At 41.7% G+C, this 22061-nt stretch overlaps 2 protein-coding genes across 5 annotated transcripts in view; one reads left to right on the forward strand and one right to left on the reverse strand.

The window, feature by feature from the left end:
- hdac7a (histone deacetylase 7a) overlaps positions 1–15054 on the forward strand; it is a 63794-nt gene extending 48740 nt beyond the window's left edge. For all 3 annotated transcript variants that reach the window (XM_084014795.1, XM_084014797.1, XM_084014796.1), the window contains 9 exons: positions 1207–1262; positions 2148–2235; positions 2353–2472; positions 2597–2694; positions 8242–8360; positions 8752–8885; positions 9393–9474; positions 10121–10259; positions 10402–15054. In XM_084014795.1, coding sequence (XP_083870921.1) covers positions 1207–1262; positions 2148–2235; positions 2353–2472; positions 2597–2694; positions 8242–8360; positions 8752–8885; positions 9393–9474; positions 10121–10259; positions 10402–10444 — 879 coding nt within the window. In that variant the 3' untranslated portion in view covers positions 10445–15054. The remainder of the gene's footprint in view (positions 1–1206; positions 1263–2147; positions 2236–2352; positions 2473–2596; positions 2695–8241; positions 8361–8751; positions 8886–9392; positions 9475–10120; positions 10260–10401) is intronic.
- A 1959-nt stretch (positions 15055–17013) lies between these two features.
- LOC311016841 (uncharacterized protein) lies at positions 17014–20941 on the reverse strand. 2 transcript variants are annotated; one of them, XR_014597543.1, is made up of 2 exons: positions 18577–19585; positions 17014–17592 (listed from the first exon to the last, which is right to left on the reverse strand). XR_014597543.1 is itself a non-coding variant. In XM_084014813.1 (2 exons), the coding sequence occupies exon 1, from the start codon at positions 20256–20258 to the stop codon at positions 19611–19613; it is 648 nt and encodes a 215-aa protein (XP_083870939.1). In that variant the 5' UTR covers positions 20259–20941; the 3' UTR covers positions 17014–17592; positions 19593–19610. The 2 variants fall into 2 exon arrangements, 1 of the variants encoding a protein (XP_083870939.1); XM_084014813.1 differs by lacking the exon at positions 18577–19585 and adding an exon at positions 19593–20941.
- Positions 20942–22061: the final 1120 nt, after the last annotated feature.

A 22061-nucleotide genomic window follows, 5' to 3' on the forward strand; every position in this document is an offset into this window, starting at 1 on the left:
CAACAATTCAGAAGACAATTAGCACAATAAATTGTTCCCTTAACAGAAAATGATGGAGGCTTGGGATGCCACGATGCAGACAGTTATTATAAGAATATGATGTAACCAACACAAGAAAACAGCTCCTGAGCGACTAAATGCAGGCGCATCATTGTCAGATTGTTGTTGTTGTCAGGTTGTATGGCTGTTTTAACGTCGCGCCCCATGCACACAGAGTCCCTGCTTTTCAGGTTCTGGTTCGTGAGCCAGAATCAACTTTGGGAGTTATTGTGATGTAATGTACCCACCACTGGCAGCGTTTTGTTCCTGTGTGTCAACAGCAAGGATCAGAAAGACACATGAACTTATGAGTGCAAATAAGCGTTCCTCACGCTCTTAACCCACTTCAAAGAAGAACGGCTTTCACAAAAGAGTTTTCCTGTCTCATTGCGGCCGAAGCATTCTTTCTTTTCCTCCTCACATTGATTAAAAGTCTGGGCTAAACCTGGCTGAAATTGTTGTTGTTTTTTATTCTAATTGGTCAAATGTAAAAATATAATTGGCAAGAAGAATTTAGAGCTGGCAGCTTCAATCCAGAGAGGTTTACCCTTAAAAAAACGAACAAAAGATTGTAAAACAAAGCGGGCGAGCGGGCGGAGAATGGGAAACAATAAATGCCACCCTAGGCTCGGCCTATAGTGAGCAGTGCACAACCATTACACCACAGGACGACCACAGTACAACCACTCCACCTCAGAAAAGCTCTACATATGGTTGGGAATGTACACTGTACTGTACTGCACTAATTTACAAGACGGCATAGTGAGTTTCCTGAAAGGCCTCTGGTGTCTTAACATGGATAGAAAGTCAAAATCAGCAATTTGCTATTGAACATTTCAGTTGAATCACTGGAGCTACTTTACTGGGATAAACAGAAGCAGCACCGGTGCAAACAAACCTCACAAGAACCAGAAAACATTAAGCGTTGTTTTATGTTTATCTTTGTGTTAGAAAGATAAACACCAGGCTGTCTATACATTTCTAAATGACCGGGTTTGAATTTTGGCAGCGGTATTGTGTCTTTTAAGGAAGAGGTTCCTTTATTTCTGTGTGCCAAAAATGTGATATTCCTGTACAATGTAAAAGCCTTTAACTTTGAAACGGGACACTCAAAGCCCTTCACATGGAGTGAAACACTGATTAATGGCGTCTTCTTCTTTTGCACAGAACGGCTTTGCTGTGGTCAGGCCACCAGGGCATCACGCAGACCCCTCTAATCCAATGTAAGTGTGTGTGTGTGTGTGTGTGTGTGTGTGTGTGTGTGTGTGTGTGTGTGTGTGTGTGTGTGTGTGTGTGTGTGTGTGTGTGTGTGTGTGTGTGTGTGTGTGTGTGTGTGTGTGTGTGTGTGTGTGTGTGTGTGTCACATGCTCAGCCTGACCAGAGTGAGTTTTCCCGTTCAGGCATCGTCAGTAGTTTCTCTGTGGAGGATATTTCTGTACAGAAGACAAAGGGATACATTTAGAAAGATGAATTATTTTGTTGTGTATGTTTCATTTTTATTTATTTTTTAATGGCGCTTGGTCTACTCATCGTCTTCTCACTTATCCTGAGCACAGTTCTGCACAGTTACTGTATTGTTTGCCATTTCACATTCCTGGCATATACAATAAGCAGATGGTCTCATGAAGAACATGTGGGAGCAGCATGAAAACAAACTTTAAAATTCTTTTAACCCCTCTGAACTCCAAAAACAACCGATCGGTTTGAAAAGCAGATTTTCTTCAAAAGAAACGACACTATAATAAACTCTTTTATCATAGCTAGAAGGCGTAAGAACAGACATTATTGTTCATATATAAATTTTCAGCTTTTTTGACGTCCGGAAGACTTAATTATATTTTATTATTATTAACACTTTTATGCCTTGTCTGTAATTCGGGCCATGCTTGTGCCTTTTTCATCGAGGTGTAGCTATGATATATTGCAGTGAACAAACAAAAAAAAACTACACAAGCCAAAGCTCAGTCAGAGACACAGAGCCTTTCCAATATTCATGATTATAGTCACTTATGCTACAATCCTGCAAAAATAAATATAATATATAATTCTTGTCTTCAGAACTGTCTTATAATTTCTGGCTCCTCCTTTTGATCTGTGTCTATCATCAGGGGTTTCTGTTACTTCAATTCTGTGGCCATAGCGGCCAAGCAGCTCCAACACAAGCTCAGCGTCAGCAAGATCCTCATTGTTGACTGGGTAAGACGTCTTGTTAACTCTCATGCTCTCACCATTGTCAGTCAATCGATCAATAGTGAATTTATCTCCTTTGGTATCGTTGTTTCTAAAATATATCTTCCCTCATCCTGTTGCTAGGATGTTCACCATGGTAACGGCACCCAGGAAGTGTTCTACAGTGACCCCAGCGTTCTCTACATCTCGCTGCATCGCTATGACGATGGAAACTTCTTCCCTGGCAGTGGGTCGCCAGCTGAGGTGGGTGAAGTCTAGGCCACATTGTAGTCCATACACAATGTGAGAGTCTGGCATGTGACCAATACACTTACCTGAACGACTGCACTGCATGAATGAAAAGCAACACGTGTGTTTTGGGGTTTAGGTTGGTTCTGGAGCAGGCCAGGGCTTCAATGTGAATGTGGCCTGGACTGGAGGACTGGACCCACCCATGGGGGATGCTGAGTACCTCGCTGCATTCAGGTACTGCTCTGTTTAAACACAGCACCATAAGCTTACAAGATAAGAAGACTGAAACAGATGGGTGACATATTAAAAGAAAAAAGCAAACAGCATTAAGTGTCCAAGTGTCCAGGAGCCTCCAAAACAACTTCAATGCTCCCTGGAGTCTCTAAGGATTCTCCCTGGAAATAACCGGAGGGAAGAACACCATCTCAGGTTACCCCACAATCTCCCATAGGTGTTCAGTTGGGTCGAGACCCGGTGACTGAAGGATATAGCATATGATTTACATCATTCAGTATGCTAATGTCTCTCCTCAATTCCTTTCTTTCTGTGTTTTATTATATGTGGTATCCGACAAATTAGTTATAATGTAACTGCAACTTTTTGAATAAAGGATAGAGCAAAAAGAAAATATTCAAAGTGTAGAGAAAGTGAGTTTAAATAGATCTTTATTTTGTTTCAGCGCACTCTTAAAGTTAGCAGAATACTTACAAAAAGCCAATTGGTTAATCTTGTGTAAAAGAAAAAAAGTCAAAGTTCGTTCCCTGTCCCAATAGTTTTGCCACCAGCTGTTTTCCTTTTTATATTGATCCCCAAACGGATGTTTAGTGGAGCTGTAATCAGACCATTTCTCGTACTTCCTTTACGCTGAGCCACAACAAACGCACATAAGCTGATCAGAGGCTCCGCTTCACACTGCCTCTGACGTACTTCTTGCGTAATTAATAATCTTCCTCATTTGGAGAGCATGTGTCTGGCGGTTTCCAATAACTTCAAATGGTCTACAGTAAATGGTCTCCAGGTCTTGTGTTTGACGGACTGCAGATCGTTACTTCCTGCTCGTGGCTTGGATAATTGTAATCAGGGGGGTGTTTGGCACCAATAAAGTTTCAGTAGTGTGGGCTTTTTGGTTGTCTGGCGCATCCAACCCGAAGGAAACTGTGGCAACCGCATGGTTACTGGAAAAGTCGCAGGCATAAAGGGGGGTGCACACAAGCATGCATATTATTATATACAGTGCTGGAGCACAAACACACACATACATACAGAAGCCTTGAGAGGTATGTAGAAACCAAAATCTGGTGATCCATTTTCTGTGTCTGATCTAAATTGTTCTCTCGTGTGTTTATGACATACGAACAATGGAAAAAGTTTTTGCCAGGAGAATCTGTCAAAGGTATTTTTTCCCATCTGTTTTTATTGTTTGTAGTTGTCATACTCAGTTAGGCCACAAGGGGCTGAAGTGCATCACTACCCCGTGTTTTAAATAGGCCTGAAAACATTCATGTTTTCTTTCAGAAGAGTTTTAATTTCTCCATGCACTCTGAACACAAGTACATAGCACCTGTTTCACAGATGGAAAGGAAATTCAAAGAACATAGAAATAATATCCTGGAAAACTCTTTTCAACCTGTTCAGTCATAAACACAGGACAGAACAATTTATTTCAGGTTTCTTTTTTGTTGTGCCTCTCAGGGCTTCCATACACACCAATCATGTAGGTGGGCCAGGATCCTAGACTAATATAATGACGAATAATGATCTGCCTCAGTGAATTAAGTTCTGTCATTACAGTCAAGCTCCACTTAACCAATAATTAGTCAGCTCTATGGTGCTCTAGATGGGGCAGTGATATTATAAGTCTATGTATTTAGATTTGTTTTTACCGGCTGTCCTTTCTGCCTTTAGCAGTTTCAACCATGCTGACTATACCTTATTTCTGTAATATGATCTCACGGTCAGCTTTGATTGGTCCGTAGGTGGTGCTTTTCTACGAGTTCTCTTATCTCAAACATTACCTGCTCCAGATCAGTATCTTGACTCTGACCTCTGACCTGTCTGTGGAGCAGAGCAACTGATTTTCCTATGAGAATAATCCAAAGCAGTGGGGTTGCTCACGCAGTGTTTTTGAAATGGATCACGTTGAAGATCACGTTCACGTTGAAGCCATGGGGTTCACCTCCATGGCACTGACGCATCCGGTTTTGTCAACACTTGCGGGTGATTAAATTAGATTTACATAGGGGTTAGTCAAAGCGTTTAGTATACGAGAGAAAATGTTTAATATTCATCTGGCTGACTTTATGCAGATCCATCTGCTCATAATTTAGATTCAAATCTGTCCCTCCCTGTTTGTTCCTGAACATCAGAACTGAACAAGTTGTGAGTGCAGTGAACTAGGCAATGTTGGCTTCAGTGTTTTGTTTGCACAGTGAGAGGCCTCCCTAAAGTTTTGGACATTGTGGTGAATCTGTGTTCTCTAGAGGACTCAACATCTGTAGGTTTTCTCAAGCTTAAATACAGAAAAATGTATATCCTTTTTGTCAAATTTAAAACAGAAAGCATGGAATGACAAAAACATTAGTTAAGCCTGCAGTCTCCAAAGTAATCAGATCCGGGGAAAGTTAAGCGGGACATGCCTCTTCAAGTTCAATGAGAACAACAAAACTGATTCAAAGTTTCGTTTTTATTACATAATGCCAATCGTATGGCCTGGTATTCAGATCTGGACCTAATAGAAGTTCTAAGTAATCCTCTGTTTGTTTGAAATGCCTGGAGCTCCAGATGGGGACAGTTCCCCACATCAAAACCTTTCAGATAGTTGTCCACTCAGTATATAAAAAAATAATACTGGCGGTAAGATGTGATGTGAGAGTTGGGATCACAGATTCTAGGTGAAACTTGAGACACACGTCTGTCTGAAGCTACGATGCCTGTGTGTTTGGTACCAGGATGTAACGCTACTCACGTTCTTTCTCTTCCTGGCTGATAAAAAGAATCGCCGGATAAAACGCATCCTGTAAGACAACGTTGCATTTGTGATGAAACATATACGTAAGTTAGCTAGCTAGCTAGCAAGCCGAGGTGACGGTTGTGTTGGTGAAGAGAAGCAGTTCACTGAGTGGTTTTACACAAAACTAAAAGATACTACCACAAAGTGTGACTTTCTTGACTTGAAAAAGTATCTTTTAAATTGACAGCATCTGTGTAATTCATGGTACAAATCCAACTGGATCAAAATATGATTTGTCTCTGGCCGTTGACTAACATACATTCCCTTTTCTGAAATAAGGGCATTGCGATCACATCTTAGCCACCTGAGCCACCAGGGGACCATTTTAATTGTATAGCCCAATATCATAGAATGCCTCATGAACTTTACAGGCCAGAACAGAGCTGTCAATTATATATCGTGGCAGGAGCAAAAAGCTGCAGAACTGCTGTGCGTTTACAGAGAAGTAACAGCTGGTAATATTTTGAGCTTATTTGAAAGGAAATTTCTTTTGAGGGAATTATTAATCATTATTATGGTTAGCCTACCGGCCCACATAATCTCTTTTTAGGCACTAATAGGGAATCACTTTGCCTTAGCAACTCAAAAAGAGCATTTTCCTTTCATGAATTCCAAATCTGAAAAGGCCCCCACCGCTAGCCCACCACTTATGCACCACGCACCCCCCTGGTAATTAATAAAGTTTGTGGAATGGTCTGTGGAAAAAAAAAAAAAAATAAAGTGTATAAGCCGTTTAATGGAATACATTTTATGGGTAAAGTTTGTGAGTGCTTCAACTTCAGAGGGGGAGCTTTGTAGCGTTTTCACCTTATCCTTCACTCTCACCCCCCCCCCCCCCCTTCTTTTCCATCACCCCGACCCTCACCCCTCACCACCACTACCACCCCCCTCACACACATTCTCCCTCTTTCTCTCCTCCCTTGATTGATCTTTAATAAGCGTCTCCTCCTCCCCTGCCCTCCCTCCTTCCCTCCATCTTTCCATTAGTTTGTCTGTACTTACTCTCTCTGGGGGAGCGTGGCAGCTTTAATGGGCCTACAGGGAAGGTGGGATCGGGTTTTGCGGTTCGGTGCGTGCGCATGTGGGGATGAGTAAAGAGTTTGTGTACGCTCTGCTTCACATCCACGTGACGGTGATAAGGTTGTTTTTTTTTTTTTGTTATGGAAGGAAATTATCCAGTGAATCAAATCCTCCTCCAGCACCGTCAGGATGACAGAGGATGGTCATTTGTGCCGCGTGTGTGTGGAACTTCATCCACTTGTGCGTCTCTGTGTTGTGTATGTGCGTGTAGATGCTGGAATGTGTTTGTGCCTTTTACCTCTGCATGTCCTCATTTTTGTCTATGAGCTCATGTTGTCCATCTGCATGCAGTCATGACAGCAGTATGTGTTTGGATATGTGTGTACTTGAATATGTGTGTGTGTTGGGGTGTGTGTGCGTGTGTGTGCATATGAAGGGGGGGGGGTCTCCTAAGTCCCTAGGCAGAATAATGAAGGTAAATGGATCCCAGATGGACTGTTTTTCCTCTTTTCCCTGTGTTGTCAATGACGTGAGGAGAGTGACAAGCCTCTAATGGGAAACAGACTCACACACTCCGGCTTTGAACTCCGCCGACAGCATCGTGCCGCGGAGTTGAGCCTCCCTCCGCCTCGGGACAGCACCACTCTCTTCCGAACAACAATAGCATTAAGGAAACCTTCATCTGTTTGAAGTCCACAAACGACACCGAGCAGCTACAGTATAAGAGCTGACAAAACAATTTGACTTTGTCGAGCAGACTTGTATTACTCAAGGCTGTGCAGCTTGTCCAGCAGAGAAACAATAGTCCTTTGTCAGCTCTGTTAGCGCTGCTGAGTCTGGGATCAGCCAAACCTTGGTTTCACTTGTCACGTTAATAACTTCTTCTTTTTTTTGATTTAAGAATGAATATGTGTCCTCTCTGGGAGACTTCCCAGTTTGGAAATGCCTGGTTTGATTTGAAAACGGCTGTATTTTGTTGAATATTCGGGACAGTCTTCATGAGCAAAGTACATCCAAGTCTACATATCAGTGACTTATGAACCTTGAAACCCAATGAGACGCGGGCTACAGCTGGTTGTACAAGTGCAACATCATGGCCGCTGTGTTGGAGTGTGCTTTACTTAATTCCAGATTACTCTTTTAATGTGTGTACATCCAATACATGTTAATTTTCTCTCCTCGCCAACGCAAATGCATGTTGCCACGCCAACAGTGATTTCACTTTTTAAACTGTTTTAACACTTTCTGAGTGATTCAATGTCAACTCTTCTCAGTGGAGTCTCAGCGGTGATGTCACTACTGCGGTATTCTCCCGATTGCTTTTTATGTGACTCCAAAGAAAAAAGCCCAGTTTCCTCTCCTTCTATTCTTTGAGCTGGACTATGTAATTAAGGCTCACATGCGCATCTATCAGGGAAAGAAAATCTACAATACACATGTAATTTAAATGGTCAGATTTTGTTTGTCCAAGCAGCCGTGTGTTTCTGACCTCTTCCAATGTGTTATTTAAAACAGCGGGTGCATGTTGCAGCCAGGAGATCACACAGTAGAACCGTACATGACGTTTCTTTAGCATGCATCGTGGTAAAAAGGAAACATAAAATTACACACTTGTCATCCTTTTAAGGAGTGTTATATATATATATGACTTGCATCAACCTCTATTGGTAGCCAGTAGGAACTGCAACAAGGCCGGCGTCTCTTCCCGGTCCCATGAAGTCACAGTGGCCTGTGTGTTTGTGTCCCTGCAGGTCCGTGGTGATGCCCATCGCCCGGGAGTTCTCTCCAGACGTCGTTCTGGTGTCGGCTGGGTTTGATGCCGCGGAGGGCAACCCCGCTCCCCTGGGAGGGTACAAGGTCTCCGCCAAATGTAAGCGGAGTGCTCCACCGCGGACTGCACAGGCTGTCCTCCAGTCTTTACCTCAGGGTCTCGTTTTTAGCAAGGGATGCCAATAAGAACTGTACTTTATGATCCTGTGGTCATTTAGAGATATTAATAGATTATTACAGCTCTTGTCGAGCACGGACCAAAGAGAGAGTTGAGCCTTCCAGTGTACCTCGCTGATGTAACCATAATTACAGTGAATTAGTAGTTGGTATGTTGCTGTGGGAGAATCCACAAGGTAAAAATATAAGTTTGTTTTCATAAAGTATTGGAAATTATAGCAAAACTCGTTTTGAAAAGCCTAACAGTAAGTGGTCTCATTCTTTGTTCAAACTCCATGTTAACATGTGTGTGTGTGTGTGTTTGTCGACCGCAGGTTTCAGCTTCTTGACCCACCAGCTGATGTCTCTAGCAGGTGGTCGTCTGGTTTTGTCCCTTGAGGGAGGTCACGACCTCACGGCTATCTGTGACGCATCTGAAGCCTGTGTCAGTGCACTACTGGACATACAGGTACGGCATGCTGGGCAATGGAGTTCTTTTCCTCGGGGTCTACTTAAGGGTGTTTCAGAATGTTTCCCTCTTCAGTGAAACGGAGCTACATTCAGTGCTCAAGTGCTCTCCAAGGTTCGTGGAATCGGAGGGTTTTGAAATGAATCAGAGGGTTTTGAAAGGTTGGACAAAAGATCCTCACAGACAAGGATGCCAGTAAATTATCTGTCAAGACAAGTTCAATATATTTTCTCCTTTATATAGTAATACTACCTTCTTAGAAAATGTGCGTTTGTACTTTAACAATTGTGTACAAACTCCAGAAAGATCTATATTGTGGTTAACTGGAAATCAACATTGTTTCTAGTTGTTTTGCTATTAGTATAAAGGAGGACCTGATTTCAATATAATGCAGAACACTTTGTATCCTTACCTCTTCAGTCACTTCTTAACCAAACATGTTCACCACTACAAAGATGCCAGAATAAAGGTAATTTGATTGTCTTCATGGCTGCCTCTGTCCTGTAGGAACCACTGCCAGAGGAAGTCCTCCTCCAGAAGCCCAACGCTAACGCAGTCCGCTCCCTGCAGACCATCATACAGATACAAAGTGAGCAACACTAACTCATTTATTAAATTATTGTTTTTTGGAGTATTTTAAACCTATGTTTAATCCTGTAAAAGTCTGCTGAGAGTCATGTTCATTCTCTTACTCCTCGGTCTTCTTCTTACTATTATTGCAACAATGTGGCCTCTGGATGTGATACTAAAATCAGAAAGGGATCAGTGTGTTTTTCTGCTGCTATCACTTGTTTAATCAAGGTTTATTAATATTGTCCAAATTGCACCGATTTCAACACAGCTCATCTTTAAGTAGATCAGATGAACGATTCTCGAGATAAGGACATGACGCACATACACCCATTTTATTTTTTATTAAGGCTTTATTTTACAAGGATATTCCCATTGAGATTCAAAATCTGTCTTTTGAGTCCTGGCCTAGATGGCAGCATGAAAGTTTCACATAAATAACAGACTTAAATCAAAAAAGCTAAGAGTTAAACATTTCACATAAAAGAAACAAGCAACAGAGTTCAAACTAACAGCAAGTTACATCAAACTATAAATTAGCAGTTTTATTCAGTCATCCTTAATCCTGTTTTCAAAATCTTCTACAAAATCTACATCGAGGGAATCCTGGCTGTGTAGGGAGATACCAGCAGTAACCTGCATGTGTGTGTGTGTGTGTGTTGCAGGTCAGTACTGGCAGAGTGTGAAGGCTTACAGTGGATCAGTGGGTCTGTCCTATCTAGCTGCAGAGAGACGAGACTGTGAGGAAGCAGATGCTGTTAATGCACTGGCCTCGCTCTCCGTGGGAGTCCTTTCCAACAAGAGGTACAGCGCACACACACACACACACACACACACACACACACACACACACACGGCCATGCAACCAAGCGGAGACAACAATTCACCCTTCATGTTTTCACTCCCAGCTCTCCGCTCACGTCTGTTTCTCACCCTCTCCCTCCAGCCTCCCCGACGAGCCAATGGAGCATGACAGCGACTCCATGTAGACGAATCCGACCAATCACCTCACAGAACCCACTTTTGAGGACTTGGGCACCACCTGTGGCCTCCGATCTCTCTGCATCATCACACGACCATGAAGGGAGCGCGTTTGTATTGCCAACGAGCCCCATCCACCTGCCTTATTCACACTCATGCACATCCACCAACACACAATGCTGAGCCTCGACAGACCTGCAGTATGAGCACCTCGACGCTGGTAACCACTCAGCTGAAACCAGCAGCCCGACCTGCAGCTGGGAAACCTTCTGAAACCTCACCAAAGAGCAATACAAGACGATTTTTTAAATACTTTTCATGTCTCCTGACTGACATTGGATTTTGTGCGTGTCCAGAGCACAGCTCTGTGACCACAAACCTTATAGGAAGACCGAATTACAATGCAAAATCCTCCTGAAGCACTATGTACCAGCAGCTGTTTTGTTGCCTTAACTTTGCCTTAATGAAAGGACCAACAGGTTTCAGAAGGAAGAGACTTTGGATCACAATATCAAATTCCTTTCTCTTCTGCCACTTTGCAGAATGAACCTATGACATGAGGTAAGCAAACACACTTACACCTGATGGATGCAAGAATATCAACAGGAAGAAGTGGCCACATCATAAAGAAAGAAAGAAAGGATATGGAATAAGACGTGGAGATTGTCTGTTTTAATGATGTCATTACATGCAGTTTAACCACTAAAAGAAGACAACAAAGAACTCGAGGGAAAGAGAAAAAACGAAGACACAAAATGGACAACTGTGGTTTTGTAGAAACCAAGAAAAGAAAATGTCCTTGTTGTTTTATTGCACTGTTCATTCCATAATGTGAACCATAAGAAATTCCAAAGCTCTGGGATAAAAAGACAAAAACAAAACAAAAAAAAACTCCTCTGTAGATTATTTAATAGTTTTTTGAAGATTTGAATGAAATTGTGTCTGCTATATTTTTACCGCTCTTCATCTGAGATGTCTCATGAAGTTCTTTGACTCACTCTAAGGAGAGGCACCGGCCGAAATACTGCAGAGTTGCATTTCCTATTAAGTTAATCCGAAAAGTAGGCAAAATTTAATGAGCAGGATTATTTTTTCACTGCTGTTCGGTGTCTTAGAATCACACACACACCTACACAAACATGTACAAAGCGATGATGAACTGTCGATGTACCACTAGTATTAAATACTGTATATTATCGTTTATATTTGAGACTAAAGGAGCATCATTCCACTGAGGACCATTGTGTTTAATAATGTTAATGCACTTAATGGATACCACCCAAAGAAAACTGCCTTAAAACAGCCTGCACTTGGCAATGGGACTGTATGAAGCAACACCAGGGACTCGTTTGGAAACTGCTCTACTTTTAAAAGACAACGTTTCAACCTGTGGATTTAGGTGAACATCATATATGCAGACTTTTGTACACTGTTTTCTTCTGGAGTTTTGGAGTTCCAGTCTTTTTCACCATCTTATTAAGGAAACTTAACGTGTAATGTGTTGTGTTTTGTTTGAAAGTGAACTTATGTGGGTTTTTTATTTTCCCATGTGGGACTCTGCAACTGCTTAGCAGCAGCTCCTCTTGTCATGCTGCAGTGAACCTAGACATGCTAAACATGTCGGTCTGTCATTCATGCCGATGTTTGAAGGAAAAGGTCATGTGGCTCATTCGTTTGAAGAATTTCCTTATTGCCCTGCAAAAAAGGGCATGGAAGGGCTTCGCATTCCAAATGTTAAAAAAAGAAAAACAAGATCGTGTTTCTTAGTTTGGAGGTTTCTGGTGGAAATCCATTCTTCATGCACATTAGGTTCAACCAGTTCAAAGGCTTTTGTTGACCAACACTTATGTTTTTATATCTGAGCTGGAAATGGCTGAGTCTAAATAGTAAATCAAACAAATTGTGCCCAAAAAAAAGCACCATTTTTATATAATGTATACACTAATGACATTCACGTTTGACTACTTAGACGGCTGAAAAGTTGTTGCTTTAGAGCTTCCCTTTGAGATTTTACCTCCATGATTGGATTCAAACCAACACCATCAGATTTTCAACTCTTTTTTTGGTAATGAAAAAAAAGAGCCTTGATTTTGTGTTTGTGTGTAAAAATCAGGATTGAAGCACAATCTCTCCAGTGTCGAGGGAAGTTTAGCATCCAGGTAGGAAAGTGTATGAGACTCGGGCATCGTCTGCCCATCAGAAGGCCTCAGAGCTTTTGTATTGAGCAAAATGACACCAGAGCTAAAAGTTAAGATTTTTGCCTTTTGCAGAGGTCCCACTGCTGTTGCACTACTGCCTCATTCCAGTAGGAATTATTAGGAAATGCATATTTGCATATTGATTTGGTGTTCTGTTGTGGGTGCAACTGAAAAGCATGTCATTTCTTTTAGCGTTGATGATAGTATTCTTAACAGCAAGTGACGGCATTTAAACAATATGCTGTGTCTCTCTTATGCAGCGTGCCCAGCGGGTGCATGTGGTGTCTATGAAGTACATGGTGTCGGAGTGAGTGTGTGTGTGTGTGTGTGAGAGATTGAGAGTGAGAGAGAGAGAGAGAGTGCATGTGCACTAGTGCATATGGAAACTGTTGTGTTTTGTGCATGCATTTTCAAGTGTTAGTATGTCCGTCAAATACTGTAAATGACCTCCTGTATTATATTCCCAGTGGTTGTTCCTTCGTCTTACTTAGAGGCCAGTATTGCCTCAACTCTTAATTCCCTTTATTACTGATGTCATTTGTACCTTCTTCTTAAAGAGAAACACTGTAAATAGAAACTCCATGACCAAAATACACATGTCACACATGTGCCTTGATGCATTCAGTAGCATGTGTATTGGTAACTCTTAACTAACTGGACTTACAGTAACTATGTAATATCTATAAACATGACATTGAAATCTTTTGTTTCATTCTTTATTATCTACCTGTATGTGTTATTTTCCTTCACTTTTCCTATGTATGTATAGAAAGATTGTCTATTTTGTACTGTTATTTTTTTGTCTTTTCCTCTTGATTAAAACAAAAATAATTTCCAGTATAAGCCCATTTAAGCCTTGCCTCTATCCAAACATCATCATCATGAACTTGTATGTAATGTTTTTGCCTAAATGAATCAGGTGGCAACCACTAGTTCTGAAAAGTGAAGCCAACGCTGAAGTGCCTTAAGGTACTCTGGTTGCAAAAAGAAGAAGTCTGATTGCATGGAAGTCTATAAGAAAATGACTCTTCTTCTCTCTTGATTTATTATCTCAGTAAACATTGTAAACATACATGTCTTCAATTTAAAAAAAACATATTTCTGCTTTTTACTTTTACTAAGTTTATGTTGCAGCTGAACTAAAAGTCTGTACTGTTGCATGCCGTATACACACAACTGGAACATGTCATAACATGGAGCTTGACGCAGCCTCCTGCTCTGACAGTATATTTATTGGTTTGAGGATTGTGGGTCAGAAAAGGCAGAGAGGCAAGTTGGCTTTCGTACTGCAAAATGTGACCAGATGCAGTAAGACATCCTGGAATTTTGGCATAGTGTATTTGACATATATGTATTGAGACAGACTTAATCTTTTTCTGGCATACTATAAATTAAGACTGGCGGCCAATCCCGATGTCCACACCCACAGTTTGTGATTTTATTTATTTTCTTTTTTTCTTATGTCAGAGCATTTAATTTATTCATTGCTATCGGTATGTTACGAGGATTTCAAGTAATATAACAAAGTGTTTCTGAATAGAATCCACCAACTCGACCTTTAAGCATTAACGATGGAATATAAATCACACAAACCTTCATTTTGCTTATTGAAGCTGTAACTAATAAATATATTACTTAACAATTACCTCACCTCTGGTAAGGCCTGGGAGACGTTCAAATCAGGCTGTAAAAAACGGGAAACAAAAACCGACAATTGTAGATTTTTGTGTCGATCGCTGTCCTATTTATATTTAAACCATATCAAGTCACGGCAGCCTCTCACACTCAACCATTTACCGGGTGATGACAGTTAAGTCCCTGAGGCTTCAGCGTTTAAGGCGTTAGGGGGACATTGGGACCGGGCCACAGTGGGTACTGGAATGCACACATATTTGGAGTGACGGCTGCCATCTTGTCCAACAAGATAATTTGCTAAATCAATTAGCTGTACAGACACTACAAGCCAGCAGATATGCTGTAGACCACCTATAGCACATTAGGAGAACAAATGGAGGCGTCACTTTTATTTTGAGCTTGAGACAAAAAAGCAAAAACAAAATCTCCTATCCTTATGTCACATCCGTAGTACGTACATCCGTGCATATTGTAAGTAGCGTAATTACTAGGTTCTCACCCTCACCCTTAAATTGTGGGTTATTCACAAAACATCCTCTGGATAAAAGGAGCTGGCTGAGTGACTCCATTAAACCCAAATGTTGTACTTTATTGTCAAAGCAGTGTTTCCTTTAACCCTAACACGACCAACGCTGTGAGACAAACATACACGTATTTCTTTTTTGTCCTATGTGAACTGCTGTGGCTTCACCTTTTCAGTCTGTAGTATGATGTCTTTTTCACATTTAATATCTGTGTATGCACCTTGATCCATCACAAATGATGTGGATTCTTTGACATAATAAACATATCCACCATCAATCAATCAGGTGGTTTTAGTAGCAACAAAATGCTTGTTGTATTTTAAATAAATATCTTATCAATAATAAGGTAAAGTATTCTTTATGAATTTACATAAAATCCAGTATCCAGTTCAAGAAAGAAAGCTAAATAGAATTGGTAGGTTTTTTAAAAAACATTATAAATTGGAAACTAACAAACAAATCAGTGTATTTGATGTTATATTTTGTGTTCTATGAGATAGATAGCAATGATAACTCCAAAACCTGCTTTCATCATTTTATTGTTAAACTCAAGCAATACGGCACCTTAATGAAAATGAAATGAACAAAAAGTCTCTCAATGTTTTAAAATTCAGTGAATGGACATTGGATTCCCATGCATGATTTTCATTTTGTATGACACTGGCTGTGTACCTCGTTGTGAACAGAGAAAGTGTTGTTAATGTGGCTGACCCAGTCAGCAGCTACAATCCTGCACTTTATCAACCATCATCAATGAGCAGATAACCGGTCGACTGAACCAAACTAAAATTACCGGGAACTGTTTCATTGAAACGCTGAGCCGAAGCAGAGAACAGCCTTCACTATAAAACAGCAGTGGTACTAAACCTGATACAAAACATGGCTTTTGTGGCTTTTATGACAGAGGTTCACATTCTTTGACTGGCTGTTTTTAAAATAAAGCCTCGTCATGGTCCACCCTGCACACAGGTGTTTCCACTTACTGGGCTTGATTAGCCCTCTCCTCAGGACTGTGTCACTGGGAGTGCAGACCCGCCCTCCTGTTAGCTTTGTTGCACCTGTTAAATCGGAACAATTCAAATTTTTGTCATTTGAATTCAACTCTGTTTTGCAACTCTGCCCAACTTCAAACTGTGGAGACATCTCATCTTCATTTAAAAATACTGCACGTGACGGCGAACCATTTCTCGTGAGTAGTTTGTTCTTTTAGAGGGATCAGTGAGCACCAATTAAAATCCATGTAAACTATATACAGTAATATGAAAATATGCCTCAGCTTTAGAATCTTAAACTGGTATTAATTAATTTGACTTTAACAATGTGACAGTGTCAATTAGAAAGTAAACCAGCTTTTAGGAACGGGACAATGCAGGACGTTACTGCGGGTAAAAAAAAAAAGTTGATTGTGGTGAACTATCAGAATAATCGTAAACATAGAAAATATAAAAAAATACAAGATACATACATATATATATATATATATACTGTATATATATATATATATACACACACACAAGATATCCATTTTTGCAGGGAGACCTTATTATTTATGATTGCCTTATTTAAGATGATTTGTCTGTTTTAACTAAAATATTCAGTAATTGTTAAAAAATAGTAGTGATACCAGTATGCTTAAGTGTGTTTTCAGCATATTTTCAGGATAATATTGTGAATCGCAATAATTTTGGCAAAGATAATCATGACATGATATTTTGATATCGTCCAATGCCTACCAGCTATATTAACAGACACGCAGACTGAATAAAGTCTCATATTAGCCTTGTGAAATCAGCTGATTTTGCGCTATTTGCCTTTCTTTTTCATGATTTTACATCATAAAATATAGCCAGTGGTTTGTCGTACTGTAACAATAGTCCAGTGGTGCTAATGCAGCAGGATACTCAATAGTAAACCTGCAGACCACTGTGGCGTAATTGAAAAGATCAAGCTGCAACTTTTGGTCCCAAAGAGGCTATAAATACTCCCAGGGCCCTTAATTGCACATTAACGTGTTCTTTTTGGAGGAATTAACTGTTCCTGACTGACCAGGCAAAGGCACACAGACCTCATTAAAAAAAAAAAAAAAACGGGGGAAGGAGGAAGGAAGGGAAAACAAGTGAGGCAGTTTAACAAGGGAGACAGGAGACAAAGAGGGTGTGGTGCCAGTAGAAGTCTTTGCACCGTTCATCATCTACTTTTACCAAAACAACAAGAATCTCATGAATAGTTAGAAGACAGTTTTATTTTGCAGACAAATGTTGATTCATGTGCTGGTATGCATTGCAACATCGAATTCTCCAGGGATTGTCCTGCTTATATTTATAATCTGTCATATTGTATCAGTGTCACTGCGTTTTCTTGTAAAGCACCACATTGTACTTCAAGTAAATGCTCTTGGAGAAAACCAAAGTCTGTAAACTGGTATGCAAGAGACAAACCAATGACAAGTCACTGTCTGATTAACTGCAGGTTACATCTCTTCCAGTGACGGCTATTATATTTCCTAAGTTTCCTTAGAATAACATCCAGCGAAACACAAATGCCCATCCAACTTGACCTGTATTGTCGGTTTCTGAATGTTTGTGTACTTTGAATACACAAGGGCTCTTTGTCGGTTTAGTTGGTCCAGAAATGTCCTCCTTCCCTTCCTGAGTGCACATCATGATCCAGACGTCTTTTAAAGTTCTCAAACCGTCCTTTCCTCCAAACTTCCATGAGCATCAAAGTCCATAAGATGACAGTGGCAGTAATAGTAGCATGGAGCAGAGATGTACAGGGAAGATCACAGGCATACAGCAGCTGGAAAGACAAACAGAATGGACATGTTACTGCTGTCACCACAGAGACTTTCAGGGGTCAGGAGGTCATCAAGGAGACGTTATTCCATGTTTCCAAAGTAGCCATGACAGGAAGATAACGTTCATCTTTTAAATTAATTCATTGGAAAAATAACAGAAATAAATGTCCAATGTTTTATTCATAACATGCTAGAATCAATACGCCAAGCCAGAAAACCACTAGATTTAACAGTCATAATACAAAGTGATGCATTGGCATTAAACTAAGGTTCAGAGGTGACGTATATTTAGGTTCAGCTATTTTTTTACATCCGCTTAAAAAATAAATTAGACCAATAAGCAGCTGTTATACTGTCACAGTAATTACACAAACACTGAATGAGATTAATGCGTGTTAAAAATTAAGATTCTTAAAGCCAGCTCCTCTCATTTTACATACAAAATGCACACAGACTGCCCTTTTTGTATTTGGCCCCAAACGGAATTCTTTTAAAATGTCAAGTGTCATCGAGCATGTCAGCGAAGGTTAGTCCTCTGAGACCACACTCGGCCGAAAAAGACTCCATGGGAGCTGGAAACATTAGCTACCTCCCCGGGACATTCTAATGATAGGTTGCTGGCCTTCATGCGTATTGGCAATGAAGGAAGAAGTGGTTTGTCATGGATATGTATCGAATGCAAACGGCATGTCAACCCCCATCTCTTTTGGAGGTTCGGTTGTTTATATGAAATGAAAGCTGAACCTTGCAGGTGATGCCTATTTGCCAATCAGTGGCGCCATAACACAAAACAGACCTTTTTTTTTTTTTTTTTTTTTTTTGCTTTATTGCATGTATGTAATTTGGCAAAAGAAAATGGTCTTTTTTCAAACCGTGGGGGAGGCGTGTGTTTTTGTGCATGGGGGCAAGCGCACGGCTTCACCTATGCATGTGTGTGTGTGTGTGTGCGTGTGTGTGTGTCTGTGTGTGTATAAATCAGCTCTCACCTCCTCCATCACTTCCAGTGGTTTATGGGAGCCCAGTGGGGAGCCACATCAGCCTCCCCTTTGATGGTGACACGCATGATTCATGGCTTTTTCGAGACCGTTTGTTTTCATTACGCCTCCTCGTCAGCTCGCTGTCGCTGCATCACGCTTTCGTGCAACGCAAGCAAATTTTGGGCCAGAACGAGAGGAAAGAATTTCAAGAGGAGAGGGTTTTTTTTTTTTTTTCTGGCACTAGAAGAAACAAAGAGGTTTGGTTTGGGCATAACGACGAGAAACTCAAGTCAGGACGACTGCTGCCAGTGGCTACTTTTTTTTTTCCACCGTTGCTTGTGATCAGAGACGGTCAAGGATTCATGACATGTCAGTCTTGGAAAAGCGAAGTTGAAAGAAAAGTCAAAAGGTCCAATCTTTCTTGAAACATCCAATTTTTCCTTGAATCCCTCCTTTGCATTGTCTTGCTGTTGCTCTTTAAATATGACACAGAAGTTCATACACTTGCTAGCCCAAGGCAGAAAAAAAGTTCAATAAAAAATATGAAATGAAGTTCACATGTGGCTCAAGTGTGCATACCTATGATGAGGAAGATGAAAATCAAGATGGCAGTAATGGTGATTAAGTGAGACCAGAGGTGGAGGGGTCAGTGGGCTCATCATTAACCATCAGGATGTTGGACTGAATCAATGTTGAATGATGCCAGGTTTTTTTTTTTAAATCTGTCACCTGTTTGTTCATTGTGATCTATGAAACAAAGTTTAGACTCACACACTGAGCAGGATGTCCCTGTTGTGATTCTTCTCGATACTAGCATTGGCACACTTGAACGGTAATAGTTGCTTTTGGCAAGCAAAACAATGGAATTACAAGGATCCATTTGATATGTAGATTTCCATCATCACTGAGGCAAACCGATTTACTTAAAAAGTCCACTGGTGAGCAGACACGGTTCAGTCATCTCCTCGTCCCTCTGTGTCAAGAAAGCATATTTCCCTATCGTGTGGAACAGTCAGAAGACGAACCTTGCTTTCAGGTGGGGGCTAGTGACCGGCAGACATGGTGGACCAGGCCCCCTCCATCCTCCAGACGGAAAAGGCGTAGCTCAGTCTCTCGTGGGCCAGGTAGTTGCACCCTGCCAGCTTTGTGTCCATCTCGTCGTTCTGCAGCACCTGATACAGAAAGTCAATGTAGCGCGACGCCAACTTGAGGGTCTGGATCTTGCTCAGTTTGTCGGAGGGCAGTGTCGGGATGATCTTACGCAACGAGGAGAAGGCGTCGTTCAGAGACTGCGTCCGCTGGCGCTCTCGTATATTGGCGATCACCCTCTGGCCGTGCGGGTCCTCCAGGGAGGAGAGCTCTTCAGGACTAGGACCGGGGCCAGGAGAAAGGGATGGGCCTGAGGAAGGCGGCCGATGTTGAGGACTCCTTTTGGGTCTTTTGGGTGTACTCAGGGTGTAGATCTGGATGCCCTTCCCTGGCTTGACCTTGCCGTCGTGTGCCGATGTAGTCGGGGTAACTGTCGTAACGTGATCCTCCGTGTGTGAGCCCGTCTGCCGCTTACGCCCGGTGACCCCCGGTGTTTCTACGACGACAGGACAGGCGTTAGATGGTGGTCTTCCCATGTTCTCGTCGGTGGAAAGCACCCCTCCCTCAGGGTGGTCATCATTAGACCGCTCCTCCTCTCTCATGGTTGGCCACGTTTTTCTTCTGTCTTCCCTCTGCTTTATGTGACTTCACTCCTCCGAATATCTCCGGTGCTTCTCACTTTCCTCCAATAGCTCTCTCTCTCTCTCCCCCTCTGCCTCTCTCACACACTTATCCTCGGTTGTGTTCGTCTTCAGGAACTCCTTCTGTTGCGCTGTGTGTTTTCTCCGGGCCTTCTGCCGTGTTGTCCTTCTTCCCCCTGCAGTTATCAGCGTTGTACTTTGTCACATCTGACCATGCCAAGCCGAGACGGGTGAGTAATCAGCACCCAGATTGCAACCGTCCTCCTTCATCCACACGCCGGGGAACTTGCCAACGATCTATTCACCGCCTCTGTGAGTGTAAACTGCATCGGCCAAGCCAGACTCTCCTCACGTCCCACTCTTGTAGCTGCATGTGAGACAACAGCAACCTGAATCTGACTTTTTAAAGGGAGGGAACCAAGAAACTTACAGCTGCCCACCCATCCGAATCACCGATTGGTCCGGAGGACTTTTTTTGGACAGCTGAGCTTAAGACAACAGGAAGAACGAATCCTAAGCGATTGGTCGGATCAAAGGGACGAGGCGGAGACAAAGGTGTGCCGTACAGCCAACCAAAGCAAAGCGTTGTGACGTTTGCTCCTTGTCATAGAAGTTGCCCAAGTTTATAGGTTCCAGATTTCCTCCGAAGCGAGTCGCTACCATCCCCCCTCTCGCTGCCTGGCTCTCTGTCTCCCCTGCCTCCACTCTTCACAATTCAGCACCATCATCAGTGGCTTTCAATATAGTCCAGAGAAAAGGAGGGGAAAAAACGTTAAAAAAGAAGCTCGAAAAATGTTTGTTTCTGGTTTGAAAGTCACATGTACTTCTGCCTGCTTTATAAATGGTGAGATGTGATGATTCTTCAACATAACATTCCAGACGGATGGAGTAATAGAAACTTGGGTAATGATTCTTTCATTGTTCATTTTCTGTAGTTGAGAACAAATGACATTCTGCAGTTGTGGCAGGTCTGCCATCATCAGTTTAAGATGGAATAGACTACTGTATACATTACATTTTGAAAAGGTAAATAAATATAGCACAACAATAGTACATCCATATAACATAAACTATGGCCTCCAATCAGACATCAACAATAGGCAATTAACCAAAACAAAAATCTGTTTTGGTGACCCATGACTGTACAAGATAAACATCTCTCTTATAAATGACGGGAACAATTAGCTCAAACTATTATCTTAATAAGATGGGGAGACAGAGTGTTTTATTTCACTGCCAGTAACTTGGCCGTTTCTCAACATACACCTGAAGGGAGGAAAAGAGCTGGCGTTCAGTGAGCGCCGCGGCACCGAGGTCTAATCATAGCAATGAGGAAAGAATGAGTTCTGCGGATCAGAGGGAGGCCTGTGGGACCTTTTTGTGACTTTCATCCAATGTGGACTTTGCTCTCCAAACTTCTGGGTGAGCCTCAAACGTGGCCCACAGCCACACCCGGACAAGAGAAGAGTCTATTGTTTTGTAGTGCAAATGGTTTTTGTACACCCTGAGTCAACTCAAAGATGGCTGACGTCCACCACAAGAAGAGAAGCATCTATTGTCTGACCACCGATGATACAGTTTCTCTTGTGCACACAACGCTGCTCACTGTGACGGCATTTGGATTTGTTGCCACAACAATATTTGCACTAGTATGTGCAATATGAACAGCTGGGTTTCAATTATTTCACCTGTAATACACTTGGGATGGCATTAAATCATCTTTAAGTATCAGTGCTTAGATATTGTAAAATTTGTGAAGTGAAC

Source organism: Eutrigla gurnardus (assembly GCF_963514095.1).
Source record: "Eutrigla gurnardus genome assembly, chromosome: 8".
NCBI classification, from domain to species: Eukaryota; Metazoa; Chordata; class Actinopteri; order Perciformes; family Triglidae; genus Eutrigla; species Eutrigla gurnardus.

Coding starts and splice junctions, on each gene's coding strand:
- LOC311016841 (XM_084014813.1), bottom strand. CDS start 20,258: ATGAGAGAGGAGGAGCGGTCTAATGATGACCACCCTGAGGGAGGGGTG.